The sequence below is a fragment of the Nerophis lumbriciformis genome, linkage group LG10 (assembly GCF_033978685.3).
Source record: "Nerophis lumbriciformis linkage group LG10, RoL_Nlum_v2.1, whole genome shotgun sequence".
Classification (NCBI taxonomy): Eukaryota; Metazoa; Chordata; class Actinopteri; order Syngnathiformes; family Syngnathidae; genus Nerophis; species Nerophis lumbriciformis.
In genome coordinates, this window is record NC_084557.2 from 36,816,783 (window position 1) to 36,836,832 (window position 20,050).

Here is a 20,050-nt window from a genome sequence, read left to right on the forward strand (position 1 = left end):
ATGCCATAATGTATTTTTTCAATGTTTCTAAATTCATCAGTAATTAACACTAAAATCATATACCAAATAATACCTACATTTAAAAGGGAAACAAGTACCTAAGCACTGCAGGTTCTTTTACTTCAGGGTTAATTTACTCGTTCATTTACATAGTATACTGTCAAAATTAAAGGGAAATAAGGGTGGCCAATTAATTCAACCAACAATGATCTACTTGGGTCAGCTTATACATTTCACCAGTAACTGAACACCGACTAAAATAATAACACCTAAATATTTCGCTGAAGTTGAACAAAAGGTTTAAGGAAGTATGGAACCAGTTTACCTGACATGGCGTAGCCAGAAGCGGAGCCATTATGACGCGGAAGTGTGGACTTCTCCGCCAGCCGCATTTGGACCTGCTGCTGGACCCGCCGAACCCGCGACACGTCGTCCGGGCCCGAAGCGCCGCTTCCGAGCTGAACCTCGGACGGGAGGCCATAGGTGGTGACCGAGGTGTTGGGCTGTAGAGCGGAAAGAAAGATAGTCTCTGTAGCCACGGTGCTCATGGTGGTTCAATTAAAAGTAAATTATAAAAATAAAAATAAAAATAAATCAGCGACAAGAAGCGCGCCTCTCTGCGTAGCGTCGACTTATGGCTAAGGAGTCAGGACTGAGGAGCACTGACTGGCAGCACTGGAGTGTTCCTGCCCGACAGAGGTGAACTTTGGAAGGGGCGGAGCCTCGTCACTCCGTGGACAGCTCTACCTGAAGTTCAGGTGGGTGCTGCTCTTACGTAATTTCACCATGTCGACACTTATATACACACTTTCACTGTCTCGTTTCACTATATTTACTACTAACGCGAAAAAATAAACATTCATTTATTCTAAACGTATCGTCGCGTGTATCTTCCTGTCTACTGTGCAGTCAACTGATAAACAACCTGATTTATTTTGACCTTTTATAGCAGTGGTCTTCAACGGGGGTCCGCAGAGGTATTTTTTGGTTGATAAGACAAATAAATCATTAAACAGTACAGCATTCTTATTTTCATGCTAGCTTTTAAGATAGCACTAGCTTCCAGCTAGCTATTAGCTCTCTAGTTGCCAGCTGGTGACTAGCCTGCTAGCTAAAACTTGCACTGTAATTCTTTGAATATCTTAGTATTGCACAATAACAAAGTGTCTTTAGAACACATCTCTCTAGCTCAGGGGTGTCAAACTCATTTTAGATCGTGGGCCACATGGAGATAAATCTACTCCCAAGGGGACTGGACTGGTAAAATCACGGCACGATAACTTAAAAATAAAGACAACTTCAGATTGTTTTCTTTGTTTAAAAATAGAACAAGCACATTCTGAAAATGTACAAATCATAATGTTGTTGGCTTTTTTTGTACACTTACATGTTGTGGTTAGTAGTATTCTGTCTTTATTTGTCGTTATTTATACTTTCTGAATAAATTATGTGATAATGTTTATCAGTCAACTCATTGGTGTTAATTTTCAATCTATCAAGACAAAAAAGAATATCAAAATCAAATTACAGTATGTTATTTATGTAGTTTGATCATTTTCCTCAACTGATGCACTAACATCATGTGGTTTATTTTTTTTTACATATGTAGCATCATCTACAAAGATACAAAGAATTGCTATTGCGACATCTAGTGGACACATTTAGAACAGCAGTTTCTCTCATTCAAAAATTTCGGCTCATTTTTATACTTGGCGAACTCATCCCGCGGGCCGGATAAAACCTTACACCCCTGCTCTCGCTGGTAGCTAGCAAGTAGCGCACTCTTTGTCACGAGCTGCCAGTTAGTTAATTGTGACGCTATACTGTATTCTTTGAATCCTTTTTTTTTTTGTGTGAATACCTTAGTATTTCACAATAATAAGGTGTCGCTAGGACAATGCAAATTTATACAGCATATTGCTGTATCGGTTAAAGAGCTAAAAGCATCTGCACTATACCGCATTTAAAGCGCTTTAAAATCATCCAAAAAACCCCCATCAACGTTTTATGTACACGCTGTAAGTATATACTGTATGTAATATAGTAACAGGCACATTCATAATAACAACTAATAATCATGGCAAACAACAGCGACTACTTTGAAACAAATGATAATGAAGAACCTTATATTTTTTAGCCTGAATATACAGAGGATAAGCTACAAGTTTTAGAAGCTGAGTGATAAGCAGATCCAGCAAGTAGCACTATTGCTAAGTGCTAAACAAGAAATACAAATTACGAACAAAATAAAACGATCACTAACTGTACAATGTCTGCTCTCAGTGGGATGCCAACTGATAGGATATTTATATCTTCTGTTTAGATGAAGGATAAACCTCCCACAGGTAAACTTTATTTATTTTTATTTTTTTTAAAGGTGGGCGCAAACAAGCGTCTTTTCATGTCTTTCTTGCAATCTCCGGGTCTAAATTGAATGTCAAAGTTGACCAACTTCTCGGTTATGGGCCACTACCCTCTATTATACAGGTGAGATTAATGATTTATGATCTTGAATTAACTTTTACCAGCTCAGAGGCCATGCAACAGCTCACCGGCTCAGTCTCTCAATAGCTGCATAAGCTAATTTACCCTTCTGTGATCACGGCGCCTTCTAAAAGTATTTCCTCAGCGTTAGCGTTTATAATAACAATACCGCTAATACTTGGTTAATATGCGAGTCATGGCATGTTAATGGAGTGTTGTTGGCGGTTTTTAGATGTTTTTGTAGAGGGCTTTTGAGGCACAATAGATGACTCCAGTTAGCTTCATTGTTAGCCGCCTTGTACTTGCCGTATATTAAAAATTTAAATGCCTAAAAAAAGAAAAACTATTTTTTTTGTATCACATTAGAATTGTGAATAATAGACACAATTCCAAAAAGTGCAGTTGCCCTTTAAGTAAATGTCCGAAATGGGATTCGATTTTGGGGGTGATCCGGATCCCCTTCACCATGTTGTCCCGCAGCCGTCCCAGTGGTGCAGCCATAGTAAGGAGGCGTGTCGCTCTCTCTTTCTGCCGCATAATGCAGCCAATGTGTGTGTGGTGGCGTGCATGCAGCCAATGTGTGTGTGGAGGCGTGCATGCAGCCAATGTGTGTGTGGAGGCGTGCGGCCTACTCATTGCACTAGCATTGAAGATGGTTGCTATGCTAACTAGCTCAGTGCTGCATTGTGAGAGATAGCGCCTGGCGGTGGTCTGTTTTCGAGTTTGTTGTGGTTTTTGCTTCAAGTGTGGGTGGAATCAGTCAAATATGAAGTACAGTCATTGTTTCAAAATCAATTCATCACAATCATTTGACGAGATTGTGCAAAAAACACATTTTGATTCTATTTCCCAGTCCCCCCCACCCCTTGTTTCTTCTTAAGCTCATGATCTCATGTACTGTCGAGTACATGATGTGTGTGAGTAAGTATGCCATGCTGGATGAGTACACATTGACGGCACACATAGGGAGGAAGCAGACAGTCTTACTCGTCAAACTGGTTTATCAAATGAGTCACATTCAAATGTCCATCCATCCATTTTCTACCGCTTTTTCCCTTCGGGGTCGCGGGGGGCGCTGGAGCCTATCTCAGCTACAATCGTGTGGAAGGCGGGGTACACCCTGGACAAGTCGCCACCTCATCGCAGGGCCAACACAGATAGACAGACAACATTCACACTCACATTCACACACTAGGGCCAATTTTAGTGTTGCCAATCAACCTATCCCCAGGTACATGTTTTTCAAATTTGAACTTATAAATATATATGTATATATATTTTCTTTTTTCTTTAAGGTTTTGATTAACAAACACCTGGATACCACTTGTATTATGATAAATATCTTACAGTAGTTTTGTCGACTATTTGTAAATTAAACATGAGTTAAGAAATGTTTTTCTCACTCCCTTACTGTAAATGCGTAACATGTGTAGACATTGTGCAGACACGACAAAAAACGACATATTGACGCGTCGTGTCATATTTTTAATTGTATTATTTTGTTGTTATGTGTGAACGGAGAACCTGTACAAGGCGTGGCGCAGTCGTTAGGCGACTCCACACCCAACTTTTTATCTAGAGTGTGTCATATGAGTCAATACTCTAACAGCTCCAAGAGTGAGACTTTTTTTTTCTACATGTCTGTTTATGCTTGCATGCTTGTTCACCTCCTTCCTATTATACGCTCTTTAAATGATACATTTTGACTCAATCAGAGATGTAAACTCCAAATTTGTTTAAACTTATAGTAGGAAATTGTAACCTTTGTAAATATTACAGGTAGGTAACTTAAATTTGATGTCGCACTTTAAAAAAAAAACATGTGGCCAATCAATGAAGAAAGGCATATCGAGTCCATTGATTGAAAGATGAGAGTGCTAGCCAACAAGTTAAAAACCTGAGCTGTCAGCTAGATGTCCAGTGCGACTCTTAAGGTGTCAAGAGGCGAGGTTTACTATTCATTCCATAACACATTATGATAAATATGGTAATCCTTATGAATCTATTGGCAATGATACAAAGTGTCAATCTTATAATCCAGTATAGAGTATAATACCTTTCTGGGGTCACAATTTATAAATGGCAAGTATTTTAAAGGATTTTATTGAGAAAAGTATAATTTAACTCGATTAGTCACAAAACTGTATTTAGACTTGTGTGTTATGTGACAAATTCCACTTCAAAAAAACACTCAGACGAGGCTTTAAATAAAACTGTCAGCAAGTTTTGATTAAATAAATGATGTGCATTGAAGTTAAACACTTTACAAATGAACGTATGTCAAAATATTGTAGTATTTTTAAAAGTTGACTTTTTAAAATTATGCACACACGTAATTTACTGCATTTAATCTTGATTAATGACAATGCAAAAAGGTGATTAATCGTATTTAAAAATGTAATTATTTGACTGTACTACATATAATGGAGTGAATAGTGTGCATTTCCTTAACCTGTCTATGAATTAACCGTTTTTCCAAGTGTCACAATTAAATTACACAAGAAAGATGACTAAAATATATTTAAGATGTACAAGTAGTTATTTATAAAGGCCGACCTACCATTGCCAGTGAGGCTCAGCTGATTCTGGATGTTGTGCACTCCCTTCTTCGAACAGCGGGAGGTCAGAAGTGTTGGGAATTTTTGTACAGTGTTTTAATTGTGCTAGTCTGTGTTAACTGTCACCGCCCTAGACTTTTGAATTCTACCTGCATGTAATTACAGGACTGGCATCAAACAAAAAAGGTGAGTCAAGGGAAAAAAAAGATGGTGACACCACAACAGGGCGTGTTGCCGGAACGCCACAGGGGAGATGTCAGAGTGACAGAAAGGAGAAGTCCAAATGGAAGTGATGATGCTACTCTTGCAAAGGCTTCATGAGAAGTGGGGTGATAGTTTGTCTCCTTTTGCTGAGCATGCTGCTTTTATTTAGAGCAGTTTGGCCCCTGCTAGTGCTATTAACATTTAGGGATGAATCACTAAGCACAGTGGAGAGATTGTGAAAGTGAAGTTTTCCAAGCTTTATCTCATCAGGGTTAGTCACTCGAGCCAGGCTGAGGGTGATAATGATAGGAAGAGCACTTTTTTTTTTTTAGCTATCTATCTACTATATCTGACAAAACATCAGTCTTAAGGGACAAAACTATAGAAATACATTGTGGATCTAGCTTAGAGTAGTCAATGTACAGCTGGAATAGCATTAAGAGTAAAAATAAGTCAACACAAAGCCATCATTGTCCAAATAGCTGACAACACGTGAGTACACCTCACAGTATACTTGTCCAAATTATGTACACCGTGTCAATATTTAAGTTAAGTTAAAGTTAAAGTACCAATGATTGTCACACACACACTAGGTGTGTCAAAATTATTCTCTGCATTTGACCCATCACCCTTGATCACCACCTGGGAGGTGAGGGGAGCAGTGGGCAGCAGCGGTGGCCGCGCCCGGGAAATTTTTTTTGGTTATTCAACCCCCAATTCCAACCCTTGATGCTAAGTGTCAAGCAGGGAGGTAATGGGTCCCATTTTTAGAGTCTTTGTATGACTTGGCCGGGGTTTGAACTCACGACCTACCGATCTCTGGGCGGACACTTTTTAGTGTGAACATCATTGCTGTCTAACACTGCCTGGATTCTCTTGCGCACGGAGTGCACCGGCAGTTACTAAAATCCTCTCCCGCTTCTCCATGATGACATCACAGAGATGGTGGGTGTTTAGTGCAGTGTTTTTCAACCTTTTTTGAGCCAAGGCGCATTTTTTTCAATTAAAAAAAATCCGGAGGCACACCACCAGCAGAAATCATTAAAAAATTAAACTCAGTAGACCATAAAAGTCGTTGTCACAATTGTTGGATATGACTTTAAATCATAACCAACCATGCATCACTGTAGCTCTTGTCTCAAAGTAGGTGTACTGTCACGACCTGTCACATCACGACGTGACTTATTTTGAGTTTTTTGGTGTTTTCTTGTGCGTAGTGTTTTAGTTCTTATCTTGCGCTCCTATTTTGGTGGCTTTTCCTGTTTTGTTGGTATTTTCCTGTTGCAGTTTCATGTCTTCCTTTGAGCGCTATTCCCCGCACCTGCTTTGTTTTAGCAAGCAGGAATATTTAAGTTGTTGCTATCTTTTTTTGTGTGGACATTGTTGATTGTCATGTCATGTACTTTGTGGACGCCGTCTGTGCTCCACACGTTGCAAGTCTTTGCTGTCATCCAGCATTCTGTTTTTGTTTACTTTGTCACCAGTTCAATTTTAGTTTCGTTCTGCATAGCCATCCTTAAGTTTTAATGCCTTTTCATAGGGGCACTCACCTTTTTGTTTATTTTTGGTTTAAGCATTAGATACCTTTTTACCTGCACATTGCCCTTTGCTGTCGTCTGCATATTGTGATCACGACAAACCATCGTCGTCTCACACGACCTGTTCCCGACATCTACAAAGCAATTAGCTACCGGCTGCCACCTACTGATATTGAGGAGAATAACCTGGTTATTCTGCCGAGCTCTAGACAGCACCGACACTCAACAACGGCACATTATTTGCGGATTATGATTACTAGTTTGTAACAAATATTTTTAACCCAAAAAGGTGAAACTACGTAATCTCCCACAGCACACCAGACTGTATCTCACGGCCGCGGCACAGTGGTTGAAAAACACTGCTCTTGTGGCCCACTTTCCCTGCAAGGGAAGGGATTTTGCTGTGCTTCAAAATTTCACAATACAGTCGTCACTCACCAAATCGCGCTTCAAATATTGCGGCTTCACCACATATGTATGTGTGTGTGTATTAGTATTTATGTTATTGTGTGTGTGTGTGTGTGTGTGTGTGTGTGTGTGTGTGTGTGTGTGTGTGTGTGTTCGTTCTTGTATTTCTATCCTTCTTGAGACATCAACAAGGAAAAGTACCTTGTGTGTTCTTGTATTTCTACCCTTCTTGAGACATCAACAAGGAAAAGTACCTTCCAAATGAGGACCGAACAAGTTAGTACATAAATCATGGTCCCAATATGGAAAACCATTGCATCTAATAGAGAATGTCTCATTTGCACCCCCGGTGGTGAAATCTATCAAAATTAGGGTGGTCCCAAAAAGGAGGGATTTTTCAAAATGACTGTATGTTGGTTTTAAAAGTGCTCCCCCTCTGGCCAACATAGCCTAGTTTAGTACCCGCACTCTTTTACTATGAAGCCATGCTGTTGTAACACGTGGATTGGCATTGTCTTGCTGAAATAAGCAGGGGCGTCCATGATAACGTTGCTTGAATGGCAACGTATGTTGCTCCAAAACCTGTATGTACCTTTCAGCATTAATGGTGCTTTCACCCATGTCTTGGGCACTAATACGACCATAGCGACGAACTGTAGTTACTGACAGTGGTTTTCTGAAGTCTTCCTGAGCCCATGTGGTGATATCCTTTACACACTTTTTGATGCAGTACTGCCTGAGGTATCCAAGGTCCGTAACATCATCACTTACGTGCAGTGATTTCTCCAGATTCTCTGAACCTTTTGCTGATATTACGGACGGTAGAAGGTGAAATCCCTAAATTCCTTGCAATAGCTCGTTGACAAATGTTCTTAAACTTTTGGACAATTTGCTCACGCATTTGTTCACAAATAATCGCACCCACCTGTTCCCAAATTAGCCTGTTCACCTGTGGGATGTTCCAAATAAGTGTTTGATGAGCATTCCTCAACTTTCTCAGTCTTTTTTGCCACTTGTTAATAAACATGTTGCAGGCATCAAATTCCAAATGAGCTAATATTTGCAAAAAATAACAAAGTCTATTCAATCATTGTATTCTGTTTTTATTTACGATTTACACAACGTGTCAACTTCACTGGTTTTGGGGTTTGTACTACAAACAACTACAGTAGTTTTATGAAGTAATGTAATAATAATTTACAGTAATTACCTTAGAGAGGGGACTTCTATGGTGTCTCCCTCCAGCTGCTTCGCCATCAAACACACCATCAGCAGCTTTTCCATATTTTCAAGGATAAATGTCCGCGTTTTAGATGTTATTTTAAAATTTTTGGCTGGCGTAAGACTCATTCTGCTTCAGTACGGTGCAGATGAGCAGTGATCCGCTCCAACTGCTTTGCCAAGTTGTGATTTCGTTCTTTGATCCAATTAAAACATACACTTTTTGTTCTCAGCGCTGTTCTTCACATTCACTCTCTTCCTTCCTGTGCTTGGGAAAACAAGGTCTGTCGATCTCTAACTATAAGCTAACGCTGGCGAGTAAAAGCAGATGTTTTGGGTTATCTTACAGGGTTCGCTGTGACATTTGCTAAGCCAACAGCGGGGGTAGGGTTGTCCAGTATAGTATTCGTATAATACCGCAATACTAATGAATCATATTCGGTCCTATACCGCCTCTGAAAAGTACCGGTCCCCCACCACCCCACGCCCCTGTCGTCGTCACGTCGTGTCATTGCTGGTTTACGAGGAGACGCTCATGTTCGGTAGCGCACAATCACAGAGTACTTACAAGCAGACACAGTGTGTAGACAGAAAAGGGAGAACGGACGCATTTTGGCTTAAAAACTAACGATAAAGGTGAAGTTATAACACTGAAACGCCCTCAGGAAGAGATGCTTTAAGAAATGGCTAGCTAGCTAGCGGCTAAAGTCCAGCCCCAGTCGGTAGTATTTTAGCTACTTCTAAATCACTGATCCTGGTCTCCATGGTGACAAATAAAGTACGTTTCTTACAAGTATCATCTCTGCAAGACGAGGAATAGCTAAACATGCTTCACTACACACCGTAGCTCACCGGCGTCCAAATGTAAACAAACGCCATTGGTGGATCCACACCTAACATCCACTGTAATGATACTAAGTACAAGAGCGTATCTAGTCGATACTACTATGATTACGTCGATATTTTTTGGCATCACAACATCTTTCGTTTAAAAAAAATTGTATATTATGTTTATAAACTCAGGAAATAATTTCCTAGACCAGTGTTTTTCAACCTATTTTCAGCCGAGGCACATCTTTTGCGTTGAAAAAATCCGGAGGCACACCACCAGCAAAAATCATAAACTCAGTTGACAGTAAAAAGTCGTTGTCGCAATTGTTGGATATGACTTTAAACCATAACCAACCATGCATCACTATAGCTCTTGTCTCAAAGTAGGTGTACTGTCACGACCTGTCACATCACGCCCTGACTTATTTTGACATTTTTGCTGTTTCACTGTGTGTAGTGTTTTAGTTCTTGTCTTGCGCTCCTATTTTGGTAGCTTTTTCTCTTTTTTTGGTATTTTCCTGTAGCAGTTTCATGTCTTCCTTTGAGCGATATTACCCCCCATCTACTTTGTTTTAGCAATCAAGAATATTTCAGTTGTTTTTATCCTTCTTTATGGGGACATTGTTGATTGTCATGTCATGTTCGGATGTACTTTGTGGACGCCATCTTTGCTCCACAGTAAGTCTTTGCTGTTGTCCAGCATTCTGTTTTGTTTACTTTGTAGCCAGTTCAGTTTTAGTTTCATTCTGCATAGCCTTCCCTAAGCTTCAATGCCTTTTCTTAGGGTCACTCACCTTTTGTTAATTTTTGGTTCAAGCATATGACACCTTTTTACCTCGACACTGCCTCCCGCTGTTTCCGACATTTACAAAGCAATTAGCTACCGGCTACCACCTACTGATATGGAAGAGTATCACACGGTTACTCTGCCGAGCTCTAGACAGCACCGACACTCAACAACAACACATTATTTGCAGACTATAATTACTGGTTTGCAAAAAATGTTTTTAACTCAAATATGTGAAATTAGATAATCTCCCATGGCACACCAGACTGTATCTCACGGCACACTAGTGTGCCACGGCACAGTGGTTGAAAAACACTGCCCTAGACACTTGAGGACTTTCAATATGATCAATGTATGATCCTGTAACAACTTGGTATCGGGTTGATACCCACATTTGTGGTATCATCCAAAACTAATGTAAAGCATCTAGACAACAAAAGAATACATTATTATTGCATTTTATCAGAAGTGTAGATAGAACATGTTAAAAGAGTAAGTAAGTAGATATGAACAGTAAATGAACAAGTAGATTAATAATTCATTTTCTACCACTTGTCCTTAATAATGTTGACCAAATAATAGAATGGAAAATGACACAATATGTTACTGCTTATGTCAGCAGCTAAATTAGGAGCCTTGGTTTGCTTACTTTCTACTAAAAGACAAGTTGTCTTGTATGTTCACTATTTTATTTAAGGACAAACTTGCAATAAGAAACATATGTTTAATGTACCGTAAGATTGTTTGTTAAAATAAAGCCAATAATGCAATTTTTTGTGATCCCCTTTATTTAGAAAAGTGTCTCAATAATTTTGGTACCGGTACCAAAATATTGGTATCGGGACAACACTAAGCGGGGGTCGCTTGTAATTGGGCAGCTCTTATCTCAAAACACTTTTCAGTTAGGGCACTCTTAAGTTGAGGTCCAACTGTACATGTTGGAATTCATGTTTCCCTCAATTAACTACAGCTTTCCATTGCTGGCAGCAGTCCTGCAGCCCTAGACATGGCACTAACACCACAAATCACAATTATTTTGTTTTTCTCCAGGCAGTATCCAAGTTTAATTTCTATTGTTATGTCCCTCGAGAAGATACAATGTCATCAAACGTTGCTGAAATGTGAGGCGTGGACTCACTTTTGTGACAGTTATATTATAACCTGTCCAGGTCCTCTCTTAGATGCTATTATTTATAAGTGCAACGTTGTTTTTAAGGTGGGGGTTGTGGTTACTGTGCCAAAATATTTCTAGGCACACAGCAATAACACCGTGATGTCTGCACTGGTTGCCTGGCAACTGCTTTCAGTTGTTAAATAAGAAGGTAATTGTATTCCACTCATAACCATAACGTTCTCCGGATGAACACAATGTTGATAAACAATGTTGTGAAACACAAAGTGTGAAATTGTGTTTTTGACTCGACTTGACATCATCGATGTCGTCATAGAACAGTCATTTAGCAAAAAACACGCCGTATTTCCTTGACATCGTGCAATTGAAGTCTGATTAGGGAAATAACTGCATGGACTTGGCACACCTTGGCAGTTCTGCACCACTGCAAACTACAAGAATAATAAACATACTGTTAAATTATTACTGCTCTGATGATGTCAAGTATTTTCTTCTTCTAAAAAGCAGCTCAGTTATTTCCTTGGATTACATTCGATTGTGCAAGCATGCCTAGTAAAGTAGCCGGTTGATGATCTTAAAATAAATAAATAAATCAGAAGTTTGGAGTACTGTTATACGATAATGGGATGTTATGATCTAAAAAAAGGTCGTTATAGCTTTTGCAGCTGCATTAGCGACATCTGCTGGCCAAAGTGATAATGACAAGTATGTGTGAGGCTCAAACGGAAAGAGAAAATGACAACATTCTGAATTAAAATAAAATACCATAAAATATTCAAACCATAACAATCAAACCATAAAATAATCAAAAGTTCCTGTTTCTGCCAGATTCAAGTACATTTTTACAGATATTATGTGCTGGATATACAGTATACAATTAAAGTTAAAGTACCAATGATAGTCACACACACACACCAGGTGTGGTGAAATTAACCTCTGCATTTGACCCATCCCCTTGTAGGTGAGGGGAGCAGTGAGCAGCAGGGGTGGCCACGCTCGGGAATCATTTTTGGTGATTTAACCCCCAATTCCAACCCTTGATGCTGAGTGCCAAGCAGGGATGGGTCCCACTCTGCCGGGGTTTGAACTCACAACCTACCGATCTCAGGGCAGACACTCTAACCACAAGGCCACTGAGCAGGCTTGTTTGCCACTTATTTGCCAATTACGCCACAAACATATTATATTTTGGGTAATATAGCCTTTATGTTGTGGTAGGTCCACCGTCATTAATATAAGTGACGTGTAAACCTTCCCAAACAAGTTTGCAGCAACAAAGCCATTTACCACTGCATGTGCATCGCCAAACAATACCTAAACAAGTCTGAACCAAAGCCATCCCCACTGGGATTCAAACCTATGACCTCATCACCACTGAGGAGAAAGATGTGCACTTGGGTGTGTGTTTGTGCCAGAAATACAAGTCAGGTGACTTTTGGATGTGCTGTACTGCTGGGATCAGGTGTAATAATTTGGATTTAGAGAATAGGTACCAGAATATGTCGTCTTCTGGTGGTGATGCAGAGTATTACAGTAGATTATTTAATAGGGATATAGGGTAAGTGAAGTGTTTGTAAACAATTGAATAAGACAAGACTTGATACAGCAAGAAGATGGTTTATTTAACACAGCCGACTACAAACACACAAAGTAGTGATAAAGATGAGGTGGCTCAGATGGTAGAGAAGCCGTGCCAGCATCTTGAGTGTTCCAGGTTTGATTCCGGCATCCTAGTCACGGCTGTTGTGTCTTTTGGCAAGACACCTGTGTATGAATGTGAATGAATGTTTGGTGGTGGTGGGAGAGCAGCCATGCTACCGTCAATCCACCCCAGGGCAGCTGGGGCTACAAATGTAGCTTACCACCACCACCATGTGAATGTGGAGCGAATGAATTATGGGTTGTCAGTTCTCTGTGAAGCGCTTGTAGCTTTTAGAAAAACGCTATATAAATCTAATCCATTATTATTATTAAAAGAGTAAGACTGCAGGGAGGCATGAAGTCTCCCTGTTATTAAAATATGACGTGCATATGTACAATTTATACATCCATAAAAACATCGGTTCACTAACTCAGAGAACTATGCCACACATTTAGTAGAAAGTTGTTATGATAGATAGATAAGATACTCCATAAAGAAGGTGGGTTGACGACAGGCAGCGTATAAAAAAACACATTGTATGTTTTAGTCAAAGAAAAAAAGCAGAAATATCCACCAGGCTGAGTTGTAAGTATAAGAAAAGATGAGCTGCAGCGTAAAAAAATAAGTCCATTAAATAGTGCTTGTCACTACTGCGTGGGCTCAGTACGCTACTGCGCTGTTACGGATCCCACAGCAGAGCACCATTGTAAAGATCATCTCGAAGATCTGGAAGAAGAAAAACATGACACGTTCACTAAGCCAATCATCACGTGCACAGTACAACTAAGATAGTCCTTGGCATGGCCCTCACCATGATGACAGCCACCACGAGAGCAGCCAGACCAATCAGATAGAGCTTCTCTGAAAAGAGCTCGATCAGTTTGTCGTGACAGCTCTGTTTGGAAGGCAACACAAAGAATGACAATTTTTTCACCTTTCAAGCAGCACATCTGAGTCACACAGTAGGAGATTATACATTTTGACACAACGCACTCAAACGTCTCCTATCCTCATATCTTTATTGGCTTTATTGTTAAGATATCATTATTAATAAGTTGTTATTGTTCTCTTTAATGTAATTGCACTACAGCATTGTATTTTGAATAAGTCAATAGTTATGATTGCTCACCTTCCTGGCTTTACAAATGGTTCTGATTATGATTAGAATAATGACTTAATTTAACCACATCATTTCTGAAAGGATCTGAATGATGGCAAGTGTCTTTACAGTCAACATTTATTATTAGTTGTTTTTGAGCGAGCCATATTCTACATCCACTATATAGTTATCTCAAAACTGCTTGTCATTAGAATACACTTAGGGGTGTCAAACGTGCGGCCCGGCCTGCAAACAGGTTTAATCTGGCCCCCAACCTCCAAAATGACTTTGCTAAGGATAAAAATTAGCCACAATCTTTTAATGAATAATGCTGTTCTAAATACGTCCACTGGATGTCGCAATAGCAATTCAAGTGTAACCCACATCACACATGACACAGTTTAAAGATGTCGTGTCAGCTGACTATAAGCGCCCTCTAGATTGGCTGCCGCTACTTCAATCAGCTGCTCCTGTTGTGGGTGGAAACAGATAGTGGCAGACTAGTGCAGTAGCGACAAAATATACCTCCTTTCATTGTAAATTATCGACTCAACGGATAAAATAATGAAACGATAAGATGCAAAGACTTAAATCAACATGACCGTCATCTTCATAGTTAGAGTTCCGTGCAGTGCTCGCAATTGGTTGACAGCACGATGCTCACCCTGAACTCCATTGTAAAAATGTGTGTTTCTACATTTGTTGTTTTTTCTATTTAGTTGTATGCTTAAATGGTTAAGTTTGTAGTTATGTTACCTTGATTTCAGCCATGGTGTCGTTAATAATTGTTTTCTTCATATTTTATTATTGTAATATTTGAATGATGATAAATGAATGTGTTGTGGCAGTTGCAGCTGTCACCAATGCGGCGGTTTTAGGTTGCTTCTCCAAGCACATCTTTAAGGGTGAACTGCCAACATGAGAATCCTAAGCAGGAAGTGCTCAAAGTTTAACGGTTTTGTAAATATACAAAGTCTAAGTTCATTGTGTTCTTCATTATGTTTTTGAAACTGCATTAATTTTTTCCTTAGAATTTCCATTGAGTGTTTTGCCAAGGTCATTTATTGTGTTATGTACATTTTCAGAACGTGCTTGTTCTATTTTTGACCAAAATAAAACAAGAACACAGTATGAAATTGTCTTTATTTTTAAGTTATTATGCCATGATTTTACCAGTTAGTTTGACTCCCCTGCTGTAAGGTGTCATTGTTGGTCAAGTCAAAAATCATAAAGCAAATAAATTCCTTGGAAAAAGCTCATGTATATATATATATTTAAAAAAAAAAAGATAAAAATAAAAACAAACATGTATTACCTGAGACCTCAGAAAATCTTCTGGAGACTTTCTAGGACACAAAGTGCTTGCAACTTGTTTGAAGAGCGCTGTGTCGTCTCCTTTACCACAGCAGTCCAGCTGGAATGAATGACAAGACTCTTTATCATTTTTCTAAATATGTACACATGCTGACTACAATACAACTACGCAATCGGAAAACAAAAAATACAGCATAAAATTGTTATAATGATTCGAGTAAAGATGAAAAGAACGTCTGAAAAAAGCGCTTTGTCAAAAGAAACAATTAGGCTCGTAAATTGAGGTACTACTGTTCCTTTTTACATGTAAACCAAAGGGTGGCGTCAATTTACTTTTCTTCACATATGCCAGCTGCTACACAGTTGGAAAAAAAGTGCCCTGAAGTTTGTTAGCAAGTTAGCAAACAAGAGATGAGCTTTGATAAAAAAAATATAATAATGCTGATCAATGAAGCAGAGTCCTCAAACAACTGTCCAGCAACTACAAAATATGATACAGTTGTCCTTTGCCATATCGCAATATTGTGGCTTCACCACATTGCAGATTTTTTATTTTTATATTTATTTATTTATTAAAGCATACTCGAGAATTTTTTTCGTCCTAAATTACGCAATATTATGCACAAACGTGACTAAGTAAACAAAAATATATTATTACTACAGTAGTATTGGCCACTAAAGGAAACCAAACCAATCAGAGCACGCTGTTTAGTATCGTGGCCACTGATTGGCTCAGCCTCAGGAACTTTTACTATATTGGATTAAAAGAGTGTAAAGTTGACTAAAGGTTCTTGTTTAGAGGGGTCTCATAATGCTGAAAAATCTATTCAGCCCTTAAAAAGCATTAAAAATAAGCTGAGTCAATTTAAGATCTTGAATAGATTGTATTTTACATCTTCTCAGCTGTTTAAAATTGGTGCAGTAGATAGCAAATTATGTATGAAGTGTCGGGCAGCTGAGGGAACTCTTGTTCATTTGTTGTGGGAATGTCAGAGAATAAAAGAGCTATGGTGGAAAACAAAAAAAGAAGAAATCACATTCCTAAATATAAACGTCCCAATGACACTGCAAATGTGTATTCTTGGTGATCTGCATCAATTTAGTGATGTGTCATCAAAGAGTAAAAATGCATTTCTTTCAATATGCATCATACCAAAAAGGGTAATATTAAAGAAATTGATAATTGTTGATAGTCCAACTCATACTGACTGGTATACACAAGCCAAGGAGATAATATCGGTAGAAAAAACTGCATTTAATTCAGATAATAATGAGTCATATATTGGAATATGGGATCCATTATTTAAATTTGATTTAACTATTCATATATGACTCCTTTTATCTTTGTGGAAAATATTGGACACAATGTTTTGTCAAGCTTATGAGATGCAATGCAAGTGTAAGCCACTGTGACACATTTTTTAAATGTTTTTATTTTATTTATTTTTTTTTATAAATAACTGTGATGATAATGTAAATGAGGGATTTGTAATCACTGCTATGTTGGAATTCTTATCAATATTGATACTTTTGTTGATATTATTCATTTTTGTTTGACTACTTTTGGATAGTTTTGTGTCATGTTTGTATGTCCTCTCAATTGCTCTGTTGATTGCTATTCTGAATGTTGCTGGGCTGGGTTTGGTTTTGGAATTGGAATTGTATTATTATGCTATTATTGTGTATTATTTTGTTGGATTGATTAAGTAAAAAAAAAAAAAATATATATATATATATATATATATATATATATATATATATATATATATATATAATCAGAAGGTCGTAAATGTGTTTTTTGGGTTTTTTTTTTGGCTCTAGCTATGAAAGTATCAGATTCATAATTAAGTATTCCTATTTTGTAGAAATCAATTATCCATTGTGTCTGAAACCAATTAACAGCGATAACAGAGGGACCTTTGTATCCTATTTTTTATTGTATTATTGATAACATGATTTAGACTTCGCCTTAAAAAGTAGATTTCAGGAAAGATGAAAATGATACATTGTCCTATATTCAGTAGTTGTCTTATATCCAAGTCAATATGATAATTTTTCTTCCAGTCAAACGTGAGTCTTATATTGGTATATTTAGATAAGATTCGATCTTACCGTGGTGTGAAAGACATCCAGCACCTTAATGGCAGCGTCTTTACTGGGGGAGCCTGACACATCCACAGCCTTGATGTACGCCGAGTCGTAGAAGTTGATCAGTTCCTTGGAGATCTGCAGCGACATGAGTTGTTTTGTTTTTTTTAAATCACGAATCACTAATGTTGAGATGGAGATGGTGTGTGTATGTGTGTCCTCACTGTGTCTCTGTTCATGAAGCCCCAGATGGCAGCAGCCACTTCACAGGCAAAGAGGATTATCAAAAAGAAAAAGAACTGCAGAGAGAGACACACATGCATAATTCAACTCCAGTTTGACAGATTTATTGAGTTTTTATCTCAACATTATGAGGACCCTAGCATGTTTCAGATTTGGGACCCGAAAGCAGCGCTTACCATTAAGAAAGCCTGTATCAATTTATTAAACTGTCCATATTTATTGGGGCCAAAAAGTAAATTAAATTCTCACCGTCCCCAACAGGCATTGAGACTCCTGAATGGCTCCGTAGCAGCCGAGGAAGCCCACCAGCATCATCACCGCTCCAACAGCTATGAGTATGTAGACACCTGCAGCACACAAGCACATGAAATGATTGATACTGGAGCTGTCACTCTGGAGTTGCTGTGCTCCACTTCTCCACTAGAGGGCAGCATTGACAGTCGGGACTTGGGTCTCTTGCCCATTCATTGATCCACAGTTTGGTAATGGACTTCCTGGATGTTTAATTTCTCCCCCTTGTACATTGTACACGACATTATTGACATCTTGGACATAAACAGATCCTGGGGGAGGAGCCTCCGAGCAGGAAACGGCTTCCAGACACACTAACCCCCCGCTGACTACAAATAAACCCCCACTGACCTCTGACCCCTGCTGTTAAGGCTGCCAATGCAGGAAAGAGGGGCACAGCAAAGATAAACACATCTTCTTGCAATTAAATGAACAAGAACCAGAATCAAAACCTTTTTTTTTTTTTTTAAAGATTTTGACATTATTCAGTTAATATGACAAATATGTCATTTTAAAGGGGAACATTATCACAATTTCAGAATTGTTAAAACCATTAAAAATCTGTTCCCAGTGGCTTATTATATTTTTCGAAGTTTTTTCAAAATTGTACCCATCACGCAATATCCCTAAAAAAAAGCTTCAAAGTGCCTGATTTTAACCACCCGTCCATTTTCTTGTGACGTCACATAGTGAAGCCAACACAAACAAACATGGCGGAAAGAACTGCAAGCTATAGCGACATTAGCTCGGATTCAGACTCGGATTTCAGCGGCTTAAGCGATTCAACAGATTACGAATGTATTGAAACGGATGGTTGTAGTGTGGAGGCAGGTAGCGAAAACGAAATTGAAGAAGAAACTGAAGCTATTGAGCCATATCGGTTTGAACCGTATGCAAGCGAAACCGACGAAAACGACACGACAGCCAGCGACACGAGAGAAAGCGAGGACGAATTCGGCGATCGCCTTCTAACCAACGATTGGTATGTGTTTGTTTGGCATTAAAGGAAACTAACAACTATGAACTAGGTTTACAGCATATGAAATACATTTGGCAACAACATGCACTTTGAGAGTGCAGACAGCCCAATTTTCATCAATTAATATATTCTGTAACATACCCTCATCCGCACTCTTTTCCTAAAAGCTGATCTGTCCAGTTTTGGAGTTGATGTCAGCAGGCCAGGGAAGCTAGGGTCGATAGGGGGTTTAGCTCGCTCGTCTGCGGGAACAAACTGCCGCCATTGCTTGCCATGCTACCGAGGGCCTTTGTCCCTGAATTGCTCACACACTCCGGCAGATTCAATGGGGGTCTGGCGGCAGATTTCTTTGACTTTATCGTTGGAAATGCATCTGCTTTGAGTGTCGCAGGATATCCACACATTCTTGCCATTCCCTGTCATAGCATAACTTTCGTCAGTAAAGTGTGCGGAACAAACGTCCAATTTCTTGCCACTTTCGCATCTTTGGGCCACTGGTGCAACTTGAATCCGTCCCTGTTCGTGTTGTTACACCCTCCGACAACACACCGACGAGGCATGATGTCTCCAAGGTACGGAAAACAGTCGAAAAAACGGAAAATAACAGAGCTGATTTGACTCGGTGTTTGAGAAAATGGCGGATTGCTTCCCGATGTGACGCCACGTTGTGACGTCATCGCTCCGAGAGCGAATATTAGAAAGGCGTTGAATTCGCCAAAACTCACTCATTCAGAGTTCGGAAATCGGTTAAAAAAATATATGGTCTTTTTTCTGCAACATCAAGGTATATATTGACGCTTACATAGGTCTGGTGATAATGTTCCCCTTTAAGAAGTCAATGAATAGCAGTAAAGTTACCGCAGAGGTGTGGTTACGTTTAATTTCTCAACAGACCACAAAATGAAAACATTGATAATTGTTACAATAACTAACTGGTTGCCAAAAGACACGCTAGCATACATATATTACGGATAATTTTACAAAAAAATATTATTGGTATAATCATATAGCCAATTAGTCAAGTCCCACAAGTTTCCCCTGCTTGATGGCAGCCATGTTTTTTGACCAATCTTGCTCTAATTTTACAGACATGTGCTTGTCAAAGATGTGTGCAAACCTTATTGCCGATTCGACTAAACATCCTAAAGTTACTCTGGGTGTTTTTTTACAGTCCATTGAGCTGTGTGAGAAATAGTGTCAGTCTGACTAATGGGTTGAAACTTTTGGGTGA

General features: G+C 39.0%; 2 protein-coding genes across 4 annotated transcripts in view; both read right to left on the reverse strand.

The window, feature by feature from the left end:
* pkp3a (plakophilin 3a) overlaps positions 1-5,096 on the reverse strand; it is a 34,897-nt gene extending 29,801 nt beyond the window's left edge. The window contains exons 1-2 of one of the 2 annotated variants that reach the window (XM_061969668.2): positions 5,045-5,096; positions 326-503 (exon numbers count right to left, since the gene is read on the reverse strand). In XM_061969668.2, coding sequence (XP_061825652.1) covers positions 326-503; positions 5,045-5,047 — 181 coding nt within the window. In that variant the 5' untranslated portion in view covers positions 5,048-5,096. Of the gene's footprint in view, positions 1-325; positions 742-5,044 lie in introns of those variants that run through there. The other variant, XM_061969667.2, reaches the window with a different exon arrangement.
* A 7,668-nt stretch (positions 5,097-12,764) lies between these two features.
* LOC133612338 (CD81 antigen-like) overlaps positions 12,765-20,050 on the reverse strand; it is a 36,885-nt gene continuing 29,599 nt past the window's right edge. For both annotated transcript variants that reach the window (XM_061969665.2, XM_061969666.2), the window contains exons 3-8: positions 17,799-17,896; positions 17,531-17,605; positions 17,331-17,444; positions 15,220-15,318; positions 13,617-13,700; positions 12,765-13,531 (exon numbers count right to left, since the gene is read on the reverse strand). In XM_061969665.2, the coding sequence (XP_061825649.1) occupies positions 13,466-13,531; positions 13,617-13,700; positions 15,220-15,318; positions 17,331-17,444; positions 17,531-17,605; positions 17,799-17,896 (536 nt within the window). In that variant the 3' untranslated portion in view covers positions 12,765-13,465. The remainder of the gene's footprint in view (positions 13,532-13,616; positions 13,701-15,219; positions 15,319-17,330; positions 17,445-17,530; positions 17,606-17,798; positions 17,897-20,050) is intronic.